General features: G+C 45.5%; 1 protein-coding gene across 1 annotated transcript in view; it reads left to right on the forward strand.

The window, feature by feature from the left end:
• Nucleotides 1-3,106: 3,106 nt before the first annotated feature.
• LOC120929485 (retinol dehydrogenase 16-like) overlaps nucleotides 3,107-21,056 on the forward strand; it is a 31,648-nt gene continuing 13,698 nt past the window's right edge. Inside the window, exons 1-2 of the mRNA XM_040340960.1 lie at nucleotides 3,107-3,212; nucleotides 10,284-10,618. Coding sequence (XP_040196894.1) covers nucleotides 10,303-10,618 — 316 coding nt within the window. The 5' untranslated portion in view covers nucleotides 3,107-3,212; nucleotides 10,284-10,302. The remainder of the gene's footprint in view (nucleotides 3,213-10,283; nucleotides 10,619-21,056) is intronic.

Consider the following 21,056-nt stretch of genomic DNA (forward strand, 5'->3'; position numbering starts at 1 on the left):
ATGGCATTAGGATTTTTGCACAGTGCAGGGGCGTATCTAGAGCATTTGGCACCTGGGACTGAACCTATATCTGCCCCCCCCCCCCCCCCCCCCAACTTTAAAATTGAAAAACACCCATATTCAAAAATATTTATTGTACAAATTCATCTGTTCAAAAGTGAAGCCTCATCAGTGCCCATCAGTGCAGGCTCACCAGTGCCAATCAGTGCCCATCAGTGCAGGCTGGCCAGTGCCAATCAATGCAGCCTTACTAGTGCTCATCAGTGCAGGCTCACCAGTGCCAATCAGTGCCCATCAGTGCAGCCTCACCAATGCCCATCAGTGCAGACTCACCAACGCCCCTGGCACAGTCACTGATTTATAACCTATGGCATACAGGAACACGTGTCTGTCAGGGTCTGGATCTGAACCTGGGACCTCCGTAGTGTCTGGCTGTAGTTATCACTGTGCCACTTAAGATGCTGGACATTTCACTGCCTGATCACTTGAACAACTTTACCTTGTACATTGTTTCTGGTGAACCTTGAAAACTTTGCTTCTCCCATGAAGTTCTGAATTAAGTCACGTCTGTTTGCCAGATTATTGTTCTCTCTCCAGCCAATATCTTGCTCCTTTGTGTACCTGCAGCTGTCCTTATCTTCGCTACTACTTGTTACCAACCTTGGATGGTTCATCGACAATGCTTCTGACTGATCCCATCCAGCTACTACTTGTTATTGACCCTTGGCTTGTTCATCAACTATGCTTCTGCTTGTTTCTTATCTGCTCCATCCACTACCTGACTCCTGCTTGCTCTCTTATGCTAGGGCAATCCTGAGGGCCTTGCTGGCATTAGCATGCAGCAAAACCCTTCTCCACCATCAGGAACACTGGTGAAGACTAGCTAGTGCTTAGATCCTATGCCTCAGGTGAGCCCGCTTCCTCCACTAGTGGATCTGTTTGTATATTAATCCAGCTGACTATTCGTGAATCTCTCAACAGCCAATGGCTTCCGAGACTGACTCCAGACTGTGATAGCGTCTTTTGCTCATGCCAAGTAAGGTATAACATGGTTACAGTCTTAGTTCTTTGTCTGAGGGACCACCATCCGGGGGTTTTACCTCGAGCTGGAGCTCGGGAGGCTGGCCTGGAAGGATCCCATCACAGGAGGCAGTTGGAGGGATTTAAGCCAGAGAAGCAGCAGAGAGAACAAGGAAATACAGTGAGTAGATCAGCACGGTGCAGGAACAGACAAGGGGAGAGACTTCAGCTGTAGCAGTGCGCTCTTGAAGATAGGGTTGTGCCAAGTCTACATTAAGCCTTGCCCTGGGGAATCTTTATGTGCATGTCAGTCAGGAGCATAGGCGTGTGCACAGGGTGTGCTGGGTGTGCCCAGGCACACCCTAATCATCCCGTGTGCATTAGTATTATTACTCAGTGTAGCAGCAGGAACATGGGAAAGATCTCCCTCTTACCAGCTCTGGCAAAAGAGAAGTGTTTATCTTTCTCTTTCACTGTGCCAGCAGGGAAATCAATGTTTCGGGTTCATATATATGTAGACACAAACAAATGCATGCGTGTTTGAGCTTAGGGTGCACACCCTAATGCAATAGGCTTCGCACACCTATGGTCAGGAGGACTGGGAACAGGAAGACAGCCTGGTGCGGCTGGTGGCAGCCAGGTAGGCTAGCATTTTCTGCAAGCAGTGGAACTGGGATCAGTAGCCACGGGGAAGTAGAAGGAGGGGTTATAGGCTGTTTCACGCCACATGCGATATTTTTCGATGACTTGCGATGTTCCTGCCTGTAATGGGCTGTTGCTGAACTGACAAGCAGGGCTGGGTGTGACAATAGCGAAACATATTTGTGCAGTTTTTAGGCTGTTTATTCAGTGTGAACATCACTTTATTCAGTGTGAATCACTTTTAAAGCTTATGTTTAGAGGGAAAAAATCCCTACAGCTTTAGTTACATCACTAACCTGTGATGAAGTATGTCCCACGTGCAGGCAGTTTGATCCTGGAGAAATCTTCACTGCAGGGATGACTGTCCTCTTCCTGTCTCTAAACCTTCAGTGTTGCAATGGTTGACCACTTTGGCAGAACATCAATACAAATGGTCCACCAGGGTCATGCTCTGTCCTTCCTCTTCTTCCACTGAAAAAAAAAATGCTTTCATTCATTACACTGTCTTTAACATGATCTGCGAATGGGGGAGAGAATCCTATAACGAATCATACTCACCTTGGCCACCCTCCTTATTCACCTCTTTGTAGCCCTCGGGATTGCCTGGTGCTTTAAGGTATGGGGGCCATTTGATCTCCTTCACTCAAGCCTGAGCAGCTGATCAACAGGCCTGAATGCCAATACATGAGGAAGGGTAGGGAATCATTAACCCTATTTTAAGCTTTGACACCATCCAACACAGAGCTTACACAGGGTTTGGTTTTCCAGTTTCAACAGAGGAATGTACCAGGGGAGTGCAAGGAGCATCAGTGGATAAGAGGCTTGGTCTTTTGAAAGACTGTGAATTTGTCCAGGATAGGCAAAGCGATTGCAATTTCTGATTGACATGCTTGTTTTTCTTTCTTTCTTTTTTATTATCGCATTAAATGTAGAAATTTGTACAACAGCCATTATAAAATGCTCTCACTTCTTGTTAAGCAAAAGGGTACCATTTTCAATGTACAGACATGCATTTTGAGAAGCAGCAAAGCAATTTATTGCAAAAATATAATGACAAACTATGGGGGTTATTTACGAAAGGCAACTCCACTTTGCACTACAAGTGCACTTGAAAGTGCACTGAAATCCGAGGGGGACATGCAAGGAAAATAAAAAACTGCATGATTGGATGATAAAATCAGCAGAGCTTCCCCTCATTTCAGAGCTTCCCCTCAGATCTACAGTGATCTACAGCGACTGCACTTACAAGTGCACTTTCAAGTGCAAAGTGGATTTTTCTTTAGTAAATCAACGCTATATGTACAAGCGAGGTTTGCTTAATACATTAAGACATATTGATATATTTTTTTATGTCTAAACTTTTTACGTGAAAGCAGTAAGGAATCTACTTTCTCTTTAACCTATTAGTGTGTTTGGTGCCATGCCAATGAAAGACCTGTAAACCAGGATAGTTAATGTTTTACAGACTGAATCCAGGACATGAAAAGATGAATATATGTGAAGGGTTGTTTAATTGGACGTCTATCTATTAAGAGTTGACATAAAGCAAGGTAAGGCTTACATTGTTCAACAATCAGTGACTAACATAATACTTTGTATTTTTTTAATGTAGTTAGTGCTTATGTTCATAATTAAAATACTACAGTATCATATTAACCTATGCGTATAAATTTTTTTCTAATTTGGGATAATAAGTGGTACTTTTTAGGTGGTAGAGCAGGGCTTAAAGCGGTATTAAATCCAAGACCATAGGTGTGTGCAAGGTGTGTGCCAGGTGTGCCTGGGCACAACCTAATCCTGGGGTTGGCAACCTGTCAATGGTGGGCAGGTGACAGGTAAACCGCAATCCTTCCTTGCTGACCCTCAGAACCTGGACAGGAGGGGTGGTGGGGGTGGAATTTTGTGGAACTGATCTGTATTTTCCTCCTGCAGCAGCTAAAGGTAGGCTTCTCCTCCTTTCCCTTTTGTCAACACTCAGCTGCCATAGGAAAATATAGGGGATCGGTACTAATATGTAATATGTAATATGTAAACAAGCCTGATCGCCATTTTGACAGGGGGGAACATAGAGATAATGGGCTAGATTCACATAGATCAGCGGATCTTTAGATCCGCGTGATCTATGTGATTTAAGATCCGCTGACGCAAGTTTGAGAGGCAAGTGGGTAATTCACAAACCACTTACCTCCAAACTTGCGGCGGCGGATCGTAAAACCCCCGGCGGAATTCAAATTCCGCGGCTAGGGGGAGTGTACTATTTAAATCAGGCGCGTCCCCGCGCCGATTTAAATGAGCATGCGCCGTCCGCGAAATTTCCCGGCGTGCATTGCTCCCACTGACGTCGCTAGGACGTCAGTGATTTCGGCGTGAGCGTAACTTGCGGCGCGCGGGTTTCTGAATCGGCGTACGCAAACGACGTAAGAAAATTAAAAATCGTTGCGGGAACGCCGGCTATACTTAACATTGGCTGCGCCTCATAGAAGCAGGGGTAAGTATACGCCGGGAAAACCGATACGGAAACGTCGTAACAACACTGCGTCGGGTCCGCGTACGTTCGTGAATTTGCGTATCTTGCTGATTTACATATTTCTCAGCGTAAATTAGCGAGAACGCCCCCCCATTTTTAAATTGCAGGTAAGATCCGACGGTGTAACACAGTTACACCTGTCGGATCTTATGCCGCGTACACACCATCACTTTATGTGATGAAAAAAAATGACGTTTTTAAAAACGTCACTTTAATTGACCGTGTGTGGGGGAAAACATCGTTTTATGTCTTCTAAAAAACGACCAAAAAAAATTGAAGCATGCTTCAATTTTATGTGTCGTTTTTCAAAACGTCAACTTTTACTTCACAGAAATTGACCGTGTGTAGCAAAAAACGTTGTTTAAAACGACGTTTTTTCACCCGCGCATGCCCAGAAGCTACTTATGAAGCAAGCTTCAATGGAAAAACGTGGTGGAACATAACCTCGCTTTGCTAGAACATTGTGAGAAAAACGATGGTGTGTAGGCAACTTCGTCTTTGAAAATTGAAGTTTCAAAAACGTCATTTTTTACTTCACAGAAAATGTCGTTTTTTTTTATCACATAAAGTGATGGTGTGTACGGGGCATTAGGCATATCTATGCGTAACTGATTCTATGAATCAGCCGCATAGATACGACCAGCCTAACTCTGAGATACGACGGTGTATCAGGAGATACACCATCGTATCTCTCTCTAAATCTGGCCCCTTGTGTTCCTGCTAAGCAGGAACATGCATCTCTGTGTTCTCCCAGTCAGAGAAATCCCCACAAATTTAGTACTCACGCCCTAAAGACACACTTAACCCTTTGATTGCCCCTGGTGTTAACCCCTTCCCTGCCAGTGTCATTAGTACAGTTATGGTGCATATTTTTAGCACTAATTACTATATTAGTGTCAATGGTCCCCACAAAAGTGTCAAAAGTGTCAGTTAGGTGTCTGATTTGTCCACTGCAATGTTGTGGTCCCGGTAAAAATCGCTGATCGCTGTCATTGCTAGTAAATAAATAAATAAATACAAATTCCATAAAAATATCCCATAGTTTGTAGACGCTATAACTTTCGCTGAGATCTTGCGGAATGTAGAATTTGGCTTTACTTGCATTTAAGAAAAGCATACGTGTGAGATAAGCATTACAGGAGAGAACGAAAAGAAAAAACTTCCTTCCTGTGCAGAATATACTGTACAAGCATAGATAAACACAAATATGCTAATATACAGTATCACTACAGTGCCATCTGTAGTTCAGAGTGAATAGTACATGCTTCTGCACTTCCAACACCCCTTCTCAACAGCATTTGCTTTGCTATATGACGTGGAGGTTCTTTTGGAAAAGACTATGATGTTCCTTTAACAATGGCTTGGTGAGTCATCTACAGACGAGCAATATTGAATGTCGATAACACCTTGCTCTTGAGTGTCCCTAAGCAAATTATACTTTACATCGATGTGCTTAGTCCTAGGATTGACCCTTTCTGATTGTGTCCACTTTATACATCCCTGGTTGTCTTTGAAAATGGGAATGGGTTTTAACATGTCTTTGCCCATGTCCATTAAAAGTTAGTGAATCTGCAATGTACTCCTCTTCAATTGAACAGTCACTTGCTTTGGGCTAGACCAATTTATGGTTGGAGGACGTAACCACTTGTTGACGTAACCACTGCATGATCTCTGGCCCACATACTGCACCCAATTCATTTTGAATTTGACACTGCAGGTAGCCATAGCATCATCCAAATTGTTTTCTTTAGGTACTCTATCACCATTTTTACTGTATTCCAGTTGCGGTGACAAGGGGCTGAAACTTTTCTAGAGAGTGTGGGCCATATTCTGGTAGAATCCGCGGCGGCGTAGCGTAAGGCATTTACACTACGCCACCGCAAATTACTGGAGCAAGTGCCGTATTCTCCAAGCACTTGCTCCGTAATTTGTGGCGGCGTTGTGTAAATGGCCCGGCGTAAGGCCACGTAATTCAAAGGGGGCGGCTTGTATTTAAATTAAGCGCGCCCCCGCGACGATCAAACTGCGCATGCGCCGGGCATAAAAATAGCCCAGTGCGCATGCTCCAGCTCACGACGGAAAACGTTAATGACGCCGACGTGAGAGTCATTGACGTAAAGTCGTATTCGCGAACGACTTACAAAAACAACGGAAAAAGATGGCGCTGACCCGACGCCATACTTAACATGGCATACGACGGACCTACGTAAACTTGCCCCTCATATAGCAGGGGCAAGTTTACGCTTACGGAAACGTTGTAAATTCACTGCGTCGTCCACGCGTACATTCGGGAATCGTCGTAAAAAGCTAATTTGCATAGACGACGGGGAAAACGACGAGGCGACACCTAGCGGCGGGAAAAAAAAATAGCATTTAAGATCTGACAGCGTAAGAGCCTTACGCCTGTCAGATCTAAGGGATATCTATGCGTAACTGATTCTAAGAATCAGTCGCATAGATAGGCCGGGCCAGATTAGGACTTACGACGGCGCAAATGGCGTTGCGCCGTCGTAAGCCTTTTAAGAATCTGGCCCTATGCTACTACTAAAGCTATGCCTGTTCTTGTCACAGTGGTAGCACAGTGATATTGCAGCTTTCATGTTATTGTTGGGTAGCAAGTTTTCGGCTTAATTTTGGTGGCCTGGTTCCATGGGTGTTTTTACTTCTTTTGCATCTTGCATGTGGAACTGTTCCAAGTTTTTGGCAATTTTCTGACTTTGGTTGAGTAGATATCTTCTATCTTTCTTCCCTCTCTATTTGGATCCCAAGATGCTGGCTGAGGTTCTTTAGCTCTTTATTTCCAAAGTTCTGCTTCAACTTGTGACTTATCTGATTGTAATTTCCTTCTTGTTACCGGTTATAATTTCAGCAACATAAATTAGGATATATACCCATCTGTCTTCTAGAATAGAGACAGGAATCTACTTTGCTTCTTAGGAATCCCTCTCCCATAAGTACTTCAATTACTTTCTAATTCCACGTCCTTGCAGATTACTTAAAGCCATAGATGCTATTTTGAAATTTATACACAAGGTTTTGTCCTTGCTCAAACCCTGGTTTGCTCAGTGTAGAGATCTTCCTTAAAGAGGAGCTTCAGTCTGCCCCTCCCCAAAACTCGCAAATACTGTAGCTGCTGACTTATCAATATAAGGACGCCTACCTGTCCAGGCATCATGTGATGTCCGCACCCTAGACGTTTCTTCAATTGGCTTGGGTGAAGTCGCCGGTATCTTAGGCAAGGGAAACCAGCAGTGAAACCTACCAGCTTCACAGCCTGTTGCCTACTGCGCACGTGTAAATGGTCCTACAGTTTTCTAGGACTTGTGTGTCATGTGATGTCCGCACCCTAGACGTTTCTTCAATTGGCTTGGGTGAAGTCGCCGGTATCTTAGGCAAGGGAAACCAGCAGTGAAACCTACCAGCTTCACAGCCTGTTGCCTACTGCGCACGTGTAAATGGTCCTACAGTTTTCTGGGACTTGTGTGTCCCAGAAGGCTGCAGAGGGGAAGGAGAAGGGGCCAAACATCCTGGTAGATTGCTGTGGTGATCTGATTTGAAAGTGAAAGCGGGTACCTGTCAAAACTAGGTACCCGCTCCCCCCCCCCCCCAAAAAAAGTGCCAAATGTAGCAGTGGAGGGTATGCAAACAAGCGGAACTTCCCCTTTAATGACTTTGTATAGGTAAGCGCTTTTGTCATTTAAGTGTTTAACTTGCATGCCCTTGCCGGGTGTAGTGCGGGTGAGGGTGGAGTGTTCTACGTCAGGAGTGAATTTTTTATTGTAATCTTCTCCAAATTTCTTGAAGTATTCATTGCCAACTAATTTGGCCTTATATGTGTGGATATTTCCTTCAGCATTGAACTTAACTTTAAAAATCCACTCGCTTCCTATAGTTTTACAGTTAGGGAAGTTCCGTGAGTGTCCGGGGCTTGTCTTCTTATAGCAATTTTAGCAAAAAAAGGGAGAAGCTACTTCAGCTTCTCAAAACATGGACTTTTTGTAGGCATAGCATGAGGCGAGTTTGTATAAAAACACATTAACACAATTTATTGGAAATACATTAAAATACAACAATCAAAAAATGGAGGAAATTAAAAGGGCACCCTCCAACTACAGAGTCAACAGATCCCCAATCCTATAGTATGGAGACAAGAAAGTCGCAGTGTATCATAGAATAAATTTGAGTCCACCAATGAAGTAAAAATTCTATGAAATTTACAAGATTTCTGCTAGTATGTTACTCCATACTCAAATGTCAAAGGTGCTGAATGACTTTGGATGCAGAGGAGAGGATGGAGAGGACCAGGGGAGGGGGACACACAGGGGACATCACAGAGGTAGGAGGCATAAAGAAGCAAGACTCTTCAGAGGAGGGGATAACCCCCTTAATATCAGCAACAGGAGCCAGCCAGACCCCCTTAATATCAGCAAACTGCCTCAAGCCTACAAAGTCTGTGTTTTGAGAAGCTGAGGCAGCTTCTCCCTCTTTTTTGCTATAACTTTGATGTTGGCAAGGTGAAGGTCTTCCTTCCCCTATAGCAATTTTACTTCTGCTTTCTTTCTCCATTTTATTGGCTTCGCTTTTTGGTAATTTTTCTATGGCTTCCCAGGATGTTGGCTCAAGTATGTTCTATATCTTAGCAGCATATTACAGCTTGTGGGGTGGTACCCCCCTTGTCTCCCGAGTGGATTTTCTGATTTCAGGCTGTTCAGCAGAATCTATTGAGAGTTCCATCTTTTGTTTTGACTCCTGCACAGACTCATTTCGGTGAGCTTCTCTTGCTGTTTCACTGGGCGTTTTCACTTCTCAGCTTTCAGCAATCATTCGATTTGATGATGGGCGCTCATCAAAATAAATTCTGTGGCTTTGTCAGTTTGTTCGCTGTGGCCCACCAAAATGTCCTCTAGCTGTGTTCTCCAATTTGGATCTCTTCTTGTTTGAGATTTAAGCATATGCTTTACATGCGAACACTCCAATGTTGTATGCTAGGCTTTGATCTATGCCACATTTCGAATGGGGTGCTTTCAACGGCTTTTGATCTTAGTCTGTTCTGAGGTATGTTGCAGTCGTGACTTTTCTCCCCAGTACTTGTTAGGTGGGTTGGCATCTGACAGCTGGTCATTTATGTAAGATTGAGATTTTTCCTTTTAGCTACACTGGTTTGTTTGGGAGTGTATGGTGTGGTTGTCTGGTGTCTTCAGGTATGATTCCATTTCCATACTTGTGTATTCCCGTCCTTTGTCAATGTATATTATTCCTGTTATTTTTGTGGAATTTGGTGAACATGGCTACAAACTCTTGAGGTTTTTTCTGATGTTTCATTTTTGTGCTTCATCAGATAAGTTGTTGTGTACTTGGAATAGTCATGCCACTGTGCCATATCAAATGCTCCCACTGTGCCATCAAATGCTGCCAGTGTGACCCCCCCCCCACCCGTTCCGCTTGCCATCTGCTCTGCACTTACCCTGTCTCGGTGGGGCAGTGGGTGACGGCGGCGGGCAGCGAGCAATGTCCTCCATGCTACTCCATGCTCCTCAATGTCTTCTCCCGTCCTCTCTTCCCATTCTCTGCTATGATTGGACGCCTGATAGGCGTCCAATCACAACGCCTATCGATTCAGCCAATCAGGTGGACGCACTGCCACTGGTCCGAACACAAGCTTTTCCTTATTAAGAAGCTTTGCATGAAACTAAACTGTGATTCTGGGTTGACAGCTCTAACAGCCTGACAATAAAAAGGCAAAGGTTTAAAATGTTATTTTTGCAAGTTGATTTATTAATATGACTGGATATAATAAAGTAGCTAATGGGGTTATCTCTGAAAAGGTGTAAAAGAAAAATGATAGGCTCAACCCCTTTAAATTTTCATTTAATTTAGATTTTAATACAAATTAATCTATTCTTTGATTTCCAAATCAGCAATGTTATTATTAGTTCATGTACTATGGTTACAGTTTGTATAACAGGCTGAGTCTGACATTAGAATATAGGGCTTATATGGTTCCCAATGCTTTTTATATATTAATGTACTTAGATACAATAATCCAAAATATTCCTATGCTTTGTGTGTGCCTTTCACGTCTTTTGTTTTGCAGACACCTTCAGAATTTCATCATGTTGCTCCCTCTGGTGGTTTTCCTAGTAATGATCGTATTCCTGTACAGATTGCACCGACTGGGCTTGATTCTGGACAATCTTTCAGATAAATTTGTGCTCATAACTGGATGTGATTCTGGTTTTGGGAAACAGCTAGCAAGACAGCTGGACAGACGGGGAATGAGGGTTTTGGCCACTTGTTTGACTCAGAAAGGAGCAGAGGATCTTAAGAAGGAGGCATCTAGCCGGCTGCAAACAGTTATTCTGGATATTTCTAACACTCAGAGTGTCAGTTCTGTCACTACATGGGTCTCTGATGTTGTTGGTGACAATGGTTAGTTCGTTATCATTTAAATGATATTCAAATTTGATATTTAAATTTGATCAAAAGTTTTAAAGTTGTATAGATGATAATGTATGTAGACAAATTATACCATTATGATTACAGTAAAAGTTTTCAAAGTACATTTGATGCTCTATGAAGTTCATCTTTTTCTGAATATATCCTCAGAATAGCCTCAGACATGCTTCCCCACCTTCCAATGGTCAGGCCTAGCAGTTGGTCATCTTGTACCAATAGTTACAGTATATAACGCATGAAGCAAGTGTATATTAAAAACAATGGGCCAGATTCACAAAGAATTGCCCTGGCGCAGCGTATCAGAGATACGGTACGCCGCCGTATCTTACCTGGCGGAATTTCGAATCCAGGAAGATTTTGCGCCTTAAGTTATGGCGGCGTAGTGTATTTCTCAGCGCGTATTTCAAATTGGGCGGGTAGGGGGCGTGATTCATTTAAATGAAGCGGGTCCCCGCGTCGATTAAAATCCGCATGCTCCGTTTTGAAATTTCCCGCCGTGCTTTGTGCGAAATGACGTCGCACTGACGTAATTTTTTGAACGTATACGTGAGTTACGTCCTTTCCTATTCATGGACGACTTACGCAAAAAATAAATAAATTCAAAATTCGAATACTTTAACATGGCAAGTCTATCTATACGCCACAAAATAGCAGCTTTAACTATACGCCGGGAAAAGCCGACTAGCGACGACGTAAGAGAATGTGATGGCCGCGCGTACCTTCGTGGATCGACGGAAAAAGCGAATTAGCATACCCGACGCGGAAAACTACGTGAACTCCACCCAGTGGGTACCGAAGTATTGCACCTACGATCCAAAGGCGTACGAAGCCGTACGCCTGTCGGATCGAAGCCAGAAGCCGTCGTATCTTGGTTTGAGGATTCAAACTAAAGATACGACGCGGCAAATTTGAAAGTACGCTGGTGTATCAGTAGATACGCCGGCGTACTCTCACTGTGAATCTGGCCCAATATATTTAAAGACTAATAGCTAGATTCAGGTAGAGTTAGGTCGGCGTATCAGTAGATACGCCGACCTAACTCAGAATCTGAGCCGACCTATGTTTAAGTGTATTCTCAAACAGAGATACGCTTAAACATATCTAAGATACAACGGCTTGCGCCGTCCTATCTTAGGTTGCAATATTTCTGCTGGACGCTAGGTGGCGCTTCCATTGCGGTCAGCGTAGAATATGCAAATCAGTAGATACGCCAATTCATGAACGTATGCCCGGCCGCCGCAGTACATTTACGCCGTTTACGTAAGAGATAGGCCGCCTAAAGTTATTCCATCAAATAGATGAAATAGTAATGTTAAGTATGGCCGCCGTTCCCGCGTCGAAATTCGAAAATTTTACTTAGTGTGCGTAAGTCGTCCGTGAATAGGGATTTACTTGGTTTACGTCCACGTCAAAATCAATAGGCCCATGCGGTGGACGTAGCCGCAATGCACACTGGGAAATGTAGGCGCATGCGCAGTTAAAAAAAAACGTCAAAAAATTCAGGTCAAGCCCCATTAACATAAAACACGCCCCCGTAGCTAAATTTGAATTAGGCGCCATTACGCCCGCCCGCTTTAGGCTACGCTGCCGTAACTTAGCAGGCAAGTACATTGTGAATCATGTACTTGCCTCGCTAACTTACGGCGGCGTAGCTTAAATGCCTTAAGCTACGCCGCCTTAAAGTTGCAGCCATCTACGTGAATCTGGCTATAAGCCAATAATACTTTCACGTCCATATCTGACCTATGGTACATATAAAAGCAGGTATATAAACCTTAAAACATTTTACTTATCCATACACGGGTAATGAGAATAAATAAAGAATAATCATTAAAAAGGCAGACTATAAAATAGAATCCAAAAATAATGGGCCATGTAAAAAAATATATATAGAGATTACTGTCAGCTAAAGCAGTCACACAACGGAAATGAGGCGAAAGAGCGCAGATAAATATATATAGATAAACATATATTACAAATATTAAAATAATTATAATATCTGTGAGCTGTGTTGTGTAGGATCTTTGTTGTGTACTAGTGCAAAATGTTTAGATACATAGGCCCAGATTCTCGTAGAATGGAGTAAATTTGGGCGGGCGTAACGTATCTCATTTAAGTTACGCCGCCGCAAGTTTTTCATGCAAGTGCTTTATTCACAAAGCACTTGCGTGTAAAGTTGCGGCGGCGTAGAGTAAATCACCCGGTGCAAGCCCGCCTATTTCAAATTAGGCGGGTAGGGGGCGTGTAGCATTTAAATTAAGCGCATTCCCGCGCCGAATGTACTGCGCATGCGCCGTCCGTAAAATATCCCAGGGTGCATTGCTCCAAATGACGTCGCAAGGACGTCATTGGTTTCGATGTTAACGTAAATGGTGTCCAGCCCCATTCACGGACGACTTACGCAAACAACGTAAATTTATAAATTTCGACGCGGGAACGACGGCCATACTTAACATTAGTTGCGCCCATATACCCAGGGGCAACTTTACGCCGGGAAAAGCCTAACATAAACATCGTAACTTTACTGCGTCGGCCGCGCGTACGTTCGGGAATTCGCGTATTAAGCTAATTTGCATACTCGATGAGGAAAACGACGGAGGCGACACCTAGCGGACAAAAAAAAATGCATTTAAGATCCGACGGCGTAAGAGCCTTACGCCTGTCGGATCTAATGGATATCTATGCGTAACTGATTCTAAGAATCAGTCGCATAGATACGACGGCCCAGATTAGGACTTACGACGGCATACATGGCATTGCGCCGTCGTAAGCCCTTTGAGAATCTGGGCCATTGTGCTTAGGGAAGCCGTTTATAATATTTTGGACATGTTCTTGTATCCTCACTTTAAAGTGGAGTTCAACCCAAAAATGGAACATCCACTTTTTGGAATCCTCCCCCCCTCCGGTGTCACATTTGGCACCTTTCAGGGGGGAGGAGGGAGCTACAGGTATTTGCTCCCACTTCCTGGCAAAGATCACTGCAGTGATTGTAATTACCTACGCCACTTCCGGCGCCTACTCTGTCCTCCCCCGCTGTCTTTTGGGAGACACAAATGTCCCAGAAGACAGCAGGGACCAGTGAGGATGTGCAGTGCGACTTGCGCATGCGCAGTAGGGAACCAGGAAGTAAAGCCGCACGGCTCTGTCTTATCCCACTAACTCTGCTGCTATCTTTATTACCATTGATTTGTATGTGTTTGTTTGTTTTTCTTTTTTTTTTTTTTTCTTTCCCTCAGAGATTTCTTTTTTTCTTGTTTTGTTTTAACCCTCTGCTAAAAAAAATTGTGAATCAGTACTGCTTGGACCTTGAAGAAGAGGACATACCCCTAAAGCTTGTCCTAAAAAATTGTATGTTAGTGCAAATAAAAAAAGTATCACAGACAGTACTCAATTTTCTCTGTCACAATTGCACTAATATGACTACAATCACATCAAGAAAAAAGAGCAGAGTTTGTAGCAACAATTACAGGAAAATCCTTTACAATTAGAGATTTCATTGGCTGTCATACTGAGGGAGTAGTCTATGTACTTCAGTGCAGTTACAATTTACAATATGTCGGAAGGACTAAAAGAGCACTTAAAGTGAGGATACAACATGTCCAAAATATTATAAACGGCTTCCCTAAGCACAATGGGCCAGATTTAGAAAGCACTTACGCCGACGTATCTTCTGATACACTGTGTAAGTGCACGGATGCGCCGTCGTATCTACAGTAGGTGACCGCAATATTGTGTCAATCTCGCTCCCTTTCTCGGCGAGATTGACCACCTATGAGCCCCATCACGGGAGCCAGGGCCAAGCTGGTATGCCGCGATGGAGACAAAGCCGTCATAGAAGTGACGGGAGATTCGACTTGGATTCCCGCCAATTCTAGCTGCGGCATTGGTATGCATTCCTGAGAGGGAGAACTCCACGCCATTTTTTAAATAAAAAACCGACATGGGTTCCCCCCCAGGAGCATACCAGGCCCTTAGGTCTGGTATGGGTTGTAAGGAGACCCCCCCACGCCGAAAAAACCGACGTAGGGGGACCCCCTACAATCCATACCAGACCCGTATCCAAAGCACGCTACCTGGCCGGCCAGGAAAGGAGTGGGGACGAGCGAGCGCCCCCCCTCCTGAGCTGTACTAGGCCGCATGCCCTCAACATGGGGGGGTTGGGTGCTCTGGGGCAGGGGGGCACACTTCAGGGCCCCTCAAATAAGGGGGCCCCCAGATACTGGCCCCCCACCCTAAGTGAATGGATATGGGGTACATCGTACCCCTACCCATTCACCTGGAGGCAAAGTGTTAAAGTTAATAAACACGACACAGGGTTTTTAAAATAATTTATTAGTCTGCTACGGGGGCCCCCCTGTCTTCTTTAGCTCTTTCACCAGGGGGGGCTTCTACGTGGGTAGGTACCACGTGGGTAGGTAACGGAGCATGATGGGACTGTGAGGCCTATATAAGTCGGATGCAAACCGCGCACCTGTCATTGCAGCGAGAAGAGGCATCGGGTCAACATCGGAAGAAGGGAGAAGAAGAGAAGAGAAGAAGAAGACGTCACAGAAGAGCGGGCTGGCCGCCTGCTAGTAATTGAGCTAACACATGAAGATAGCGGCGGCCAGCCCTGAAGGAGAAGGCACCGGACAGCCGGAGAAGAACCGGGGTGCGCCGAGTCAACAGCGGAGAGCGGCAAAGATAGAAGAAGACCCCCGAGAGCAGAGAAGACCCCTTGAGAGCGGAGGAGACCCCCCGGAGAGCGGAAGAAGAAGCCCCCCTGGTGAAAGAGCTAAAGAAGACAGGGGGGCCCCCGGAGCAGACTAATAAATTATTTTAAAAACCCTGTGTCGTGTGTTTATTAACTTTAACACTTTGCCTCCAGGTGAATGGGTAGGGGTACGATGTACCCCATATCCATTCACTTAGGGTGGGGGGCCGGTATCTGGTGGCCCTCTTATTTGAGGGGGCTCCCAGATTCCGATAAGCCCCCCGCCCGCAGACCCCGACAACCAACGGCCAGGGTTGTCGGGAAGAGGCCCTGCCCTTATCAACATGGGGAAAGGGAGCTCTGGGGTGGGGGGGCCCCGCAGTGCGCCCCCCTGCCCCAGAGCACCCAACCCCCCATGTTGAGGGCATGCAGCCTGGTACGGCTCAGGGGGGGCACTCGCTCGTCCCCACTCCTTTCCTGGCCGGCCAGGTAGCATGCTTTGGATACGGGTCTGGTATGGATTGTAGGGGGACCCCCTACGTCGGTTTTTTGGCGTAGGGGGGATCTCCTTACAACCCATACCAGACCTAAGGGCCTGGTATGCTCCTGGGGGGGGAACCCATGTAGTTTTTTTATTTAAAAATTGGCGTGGAGTTCTCCCTCTCAGGAATGCATACCAAATGCCGCAGCTAGAATTGGCGGGAATCCAAGTCGGATCCCCGTCGCTTCTATGACGCGCTCGCTGGAATGTGCTTTGTCTATTCCAGCGAGTGTGAGATGTCGGCACCATGTCGCTGAGAATCAGCGCGATGCTGTCGTGCTAGAAACACATTCTCGGCAACATGTACTGTATGCGTCTGATTCTTGAAATAAGATACGCCTGAATTTTGGCTCCATCCGACCGACGTAAGTCTCCTACGTCGTATCTTGGGCGCATATGTAAATGAGCGAGATACGCCGATTCACGAACGTACTTACGCCTGTCGCAGTAATCTACGCCGTTTACGTAAGGCGTACGTCCGGCGTAAAGTTAAGCCACATAAAGCAGGTGTAAGTCATGTTAGGGTATGGACCAGGGAACAACCGTCGTATTTTACGTCGTTTACGTAAGTCGTACGTGAATGGGGCTGGGCGTAGGTGTTACGTTCACGTCGTAGGCATTGAGCCGTCGTATCTTAGGGAGTATATGCGACGTGATTCTGAGCATGGGCGCTCATGTGCCGTTCGTTCGACCCTTCATTTACATGGGGTCACGCTTCATTTTAATAGATCACGCCCACTACCTTCCTACTTTGAATTAAGCGGCGCAACAAAGGGAGCACGTGCTTTGTAAATACTGTTCGTGCCTCTCTGTGCTCTAAAGATGCGCCGCTCTATGTGAATCCGGGCCACTGTGTCTAAACATTTTGCACTAGTATACAACAAAGATCCTACACAACTCCAATTTTGGGATATTCAAAAGTACAATAGGTCATGGAGAGGAAGTCATAAGGTTATGACAATTAGTCAGAAATAGTCAAAATGGATACACACCATGAGAACACTTACACCTGGAGGTATGAATGTTGAGTTTGACCTCAACTGTTTTCTCAGTAATTTCTAATATTGCTATGTTGTATCCATGTCATTAATTGCTCGCAGATATTTTAATTATTTTAATGTTTTTATTATATGTTTATTTATATATACTTTTTTTTTATCTGCGCTCTTTCGCCTCATTTCCATTGGTGCAATTGCTTTAGCTGACAGTAATCTATATATATTTTTTTTACATGGCCCATTATTTTTGGATTCTATTTTATAGTCTGCCTATTTAATGATTATTCTTTATTTATTCTCACTATCAGTGTATGAATAAGTAAAATGTTTTAAGATCATTATATACCTTCTTTTATATGTACCATAGGTCAGATATGTACGTGAGCATTTTATTGGCTTAGGGGCAGATCCACAAAAGAATTACGCCGGCGTATCTATTGATACGCCACGTAATTTTCAATTTCCTGCGTCGTATCTTTGTTTTGTATCTACAAAACAAGATACGACTGCATCTCGGATCGATCCGACAGGCGTACGTCTTAGTACGCCGTCGGATCTTAGGTGCATTCTTTCCGCCGGCCGCTAGGTGGCTTTTCCGTCAAATTCCGCGTCTAGTATGCAAATTAGCTAGTTACGGCGATCCACAAACGTACGTCTGGCCGGCGCATTTTTTTACTTCGTTTGCGTTCGGCTTTTTCCGGCGTATAGTTACCCCTGCTATTATGAGGCATACTCAATGTTAAGTATGGCCGTCGTTCCCACGTCGAATTTTTAATTTTTTACGTTGTTTGCTTAAGTCGTTCGCGAATAGGGATTTGTGTAGAATGACGTCCCCGTCGTAAGCATTGGCTTGTTCCGGTTTAATTTCTAGCATGCGCACTGGGATACCCCCACGGACGGCACATGCGCTGTTAAAAAAAAACGTTGTTTTTGTCGGGTCACGACGTATTTACATAAAACACGCCCCCATAACATCCATTTGAATTCCGCGCCCTTACGCCGCCAAAGATACACTACGCCGCCGTAACTTGCGGCGCAAATTCTTTGAGGATTCGGGAAAAAAAAGTTACAGCGGCGTAGTGTATCTTAGATATGCTACACCCGGCGGAATAATGCGCCGATGTACGTGGATCTGCCCCTTAGTCTTTAAATATATTGGGGCAGATCCATGTACATCGGCGCATTATTCCGCCGGGCGTAGCGTATCTAAGATACGCTACGCCGCCGTAACTTATTTTTTTTGCCAATATAATGCCATCAAACGCTGCCACTGTGCCATGCCATCAAACACAGCCACTGTGCCATCAATTGTCACCACTGTGCCATGCCATCAAACGCAGTCACTGTGCCATGCCATCAGAAGCAGCCACTGTGCCATCAATTGTCACCACTGTGCCATGCCATCAAACGCAGCCACTGTGCCCATCAATTGTCGCCACTGTGCCAATTGTCGCCACTGTGCCCTTTAATTGTCGCACTGTGCCCTTTGTCGCCACTGTGCCAATTGTCGCCGCTGTGCCAATTGTCGCCATTGTGCCCTTTGTCGCCACTGTGCCAATTGTTGCCACTGTGCCCTGTAATTATCGCCACTGTTCCCTGTAAAATGCTGCCCACCCGTCCGACACTTACCTCTCTGGGGTCGGCCATCCTCCTTCCACGGTCCCTCGATGTCTTCTCCCACCCTCGATGACGCTTCAGCCAATCAGGTTACCGGTAACCAGAACCAGTGAACCTGATTGGCTGAGACGCCTGTCAGTCTTATTCAGGGAACGAACCCCCCATGCGTCCCTTGGATAAGTATTTGGAAGCCGATTGCTCTGATAGGCACTTCCACAGCCAACCAGCTGCCGTTATTCAGATGGCCGGCGCTTCCCAGGGGGCTGGCCATCTGAATAGTCGGTGGCAGCGGCAATACATAGATTCAATGCATGAATCTATGTATTGTATCAGTGGCGGTGCGGAAGCGAGAGGGGGCGGCGCTCCTGCGCAATCTATGGACGCACCGCCACTGGTGGTGAATAGTGATGAGGATCAAAGCAGAGGCGTGAGCTACCCAGAGAACCATGTTTGACTGCCCTGCATGCTCCCGGGCAAGCAATGGAGGAGGTCAAGTCACCCAGTCTATGGGAGGGGGTCACTGAAGTAAGGGGAAAATAAATACCTTAAGATAAATAGGGTTTCCCCTTATGTCAGTAACCCCCCTTACCTTAGTGTATTTACTCTGGCATCAGAGTTTGCCTTTACACCAGAGACGTCTAATTATCCAGACGTAGACTGGGCAGAAGGAACCGCGCATTCGTCTAAGGCTTGCCAGTTTCTAAATGTCTTGCAGGACAATTTAATGGGTCAGATGGTAGCCGCACCAACTAGAAACAAAGCGTTACTAGACCTACGGATAACCAATAATACAGGCCTGATCCCAGATGTGGAAATAAGGGGCCTTGTTGGGGTACCCCATACCCATTCACATAGGGGGGCCGGGATCTGGGGGCAATGGTTGTGGGGATGAAGCCCTTGTCCCCATCAAGGGGACCCCAAAGCACCCTCCCCGTGTTAAAGGGCAAGCGGCCTGGTAAGGTTCAGGAGGGGGCACTTGCTCCCCCCCTTTCCTGGTCTGCCAGGGGGCTGGTTTGGATTTTGAGGGGACCCTACGCCAATTAAAAAAAATTGGCGTGGCATTCCCCTTAAAATATATGCCAGCCCCAAAGGGCCTGGTATGGACTAGGTGGGGCATGCCGTTTTTATTTTTATTTATTCTGTCATATGGTTACTCTTAACCACTTCAATACACTGTATTATATACTGTACACTGACTGCACTGTGTGTGTGTATATATATACATATATATATATATACACATACACACACTAAACTGCCTGCATGCCACTAACTAACCTGCCTCTAGCTAACATTCTTCTCAATCATTACACTATATACGGCTGCCGTGTAAGCAGCCTTATATAGTGTGGGGCATGGACTTAGCCCCCTGAGCCATGATTGGCTAAAGGCAGCCTGCCTTTGGCCAATCATTGATCTCACAGCAGAGCGCGCTGTGATTGGCCAAAGCATGCAGGTCAGGTGCATGCCTTGGCCAATCATCAGACATCAATGCACTGCGATCTCGTAGTGCATTATGGGGTGTTCCATGGCACTGGAATTTGCCATTAAAGCCTCATGATGTTCGGGGCCATCCCTATTGTGTGAGATAATACTGGGCCTCTAACTAGGGTGACCACGTGTCCCGGATTGCCCGGGACAGTCCCACATTTTGCAGGTCTGTCCCGGGCACTTTCATTCCAGGACAATACAGTGTCCCGGAATGAAACGGACACAGAAACCCCCCCCCCCCCCCGGGCTAATCTGAAGCCCCCAAAAATGGCCGCTACATCACCGCTTTACTCACTGATAGTATTTGTCCTGGCCGGGAATGCCTGGAGGAGCACAATCCTGCCCCCTGCTTGTGATTGGAGAAATCATAAATCCCGCCTCTTGTGTCCAATCACTGTGCTGTGATTCGTTACAGCACAAGCTGATTTCTGGGAAGGGAGGGTGTCCCTGAATGGTAGTTTGGAAATGTGGTCACCCTACCTCTAACCCAACCTACAAATACAAACTTTAAACTTCAAAGGGAACATTTACTGAAAGGAATGCTAAGGCTTTCATTGCTTTTTACCTGACCAAAACAATCGAAAGATTTGCAAATTCGTTTGTATAGATTTTTCTCATTCAGCTCCCTCCAGGATGAAGAGATATTTATCCATTCCTCCATCCATGTAAAACAGCGTGGATCCCTGCTACCAGCTATTGTATTCAGCAGCCACTACTCCTGCTCAACTGTTGAATTTAAGACACTTTGGCCCAAATTCACGTAGATAGGCGTAAATATAGGCGGGCGTAGCGTATCGTAGTTACGCTACGCCGCCGCAACTTAGAGAGGCAAGTGCTGTATTCACAAAGCACTTGCGTCGAAAGTTACGGCGGTGTAGCGTAAATGTGCCGGCGTAAGCGCGCCTAAATCAAATGAGGAACAGGGGGGCGTGTTTTATGTAAACTAAGCATGACCCCACATAAATTATGCTTTTTCCGAACAGCGCATGCGCGCGCATGCTCAGTATCACGTCGAATTTTCAAATTAAATTACGCCCGCTCATTTGCCTAGACAACGTGAACGTAACTTAC

Source organism: Rana temporaria, chromosome 2 (assembly GCF_905171775.1).
Source record: "Rana temporaria chromosome 2, aRanTem1.1, whole genome shotgun sequence".
Classification (NCBI taxonomy): Eukaryota; Metazoa; Chordata; class Amphibia; order Anura; family Ranidae; genus Rana; species Rana temporaria.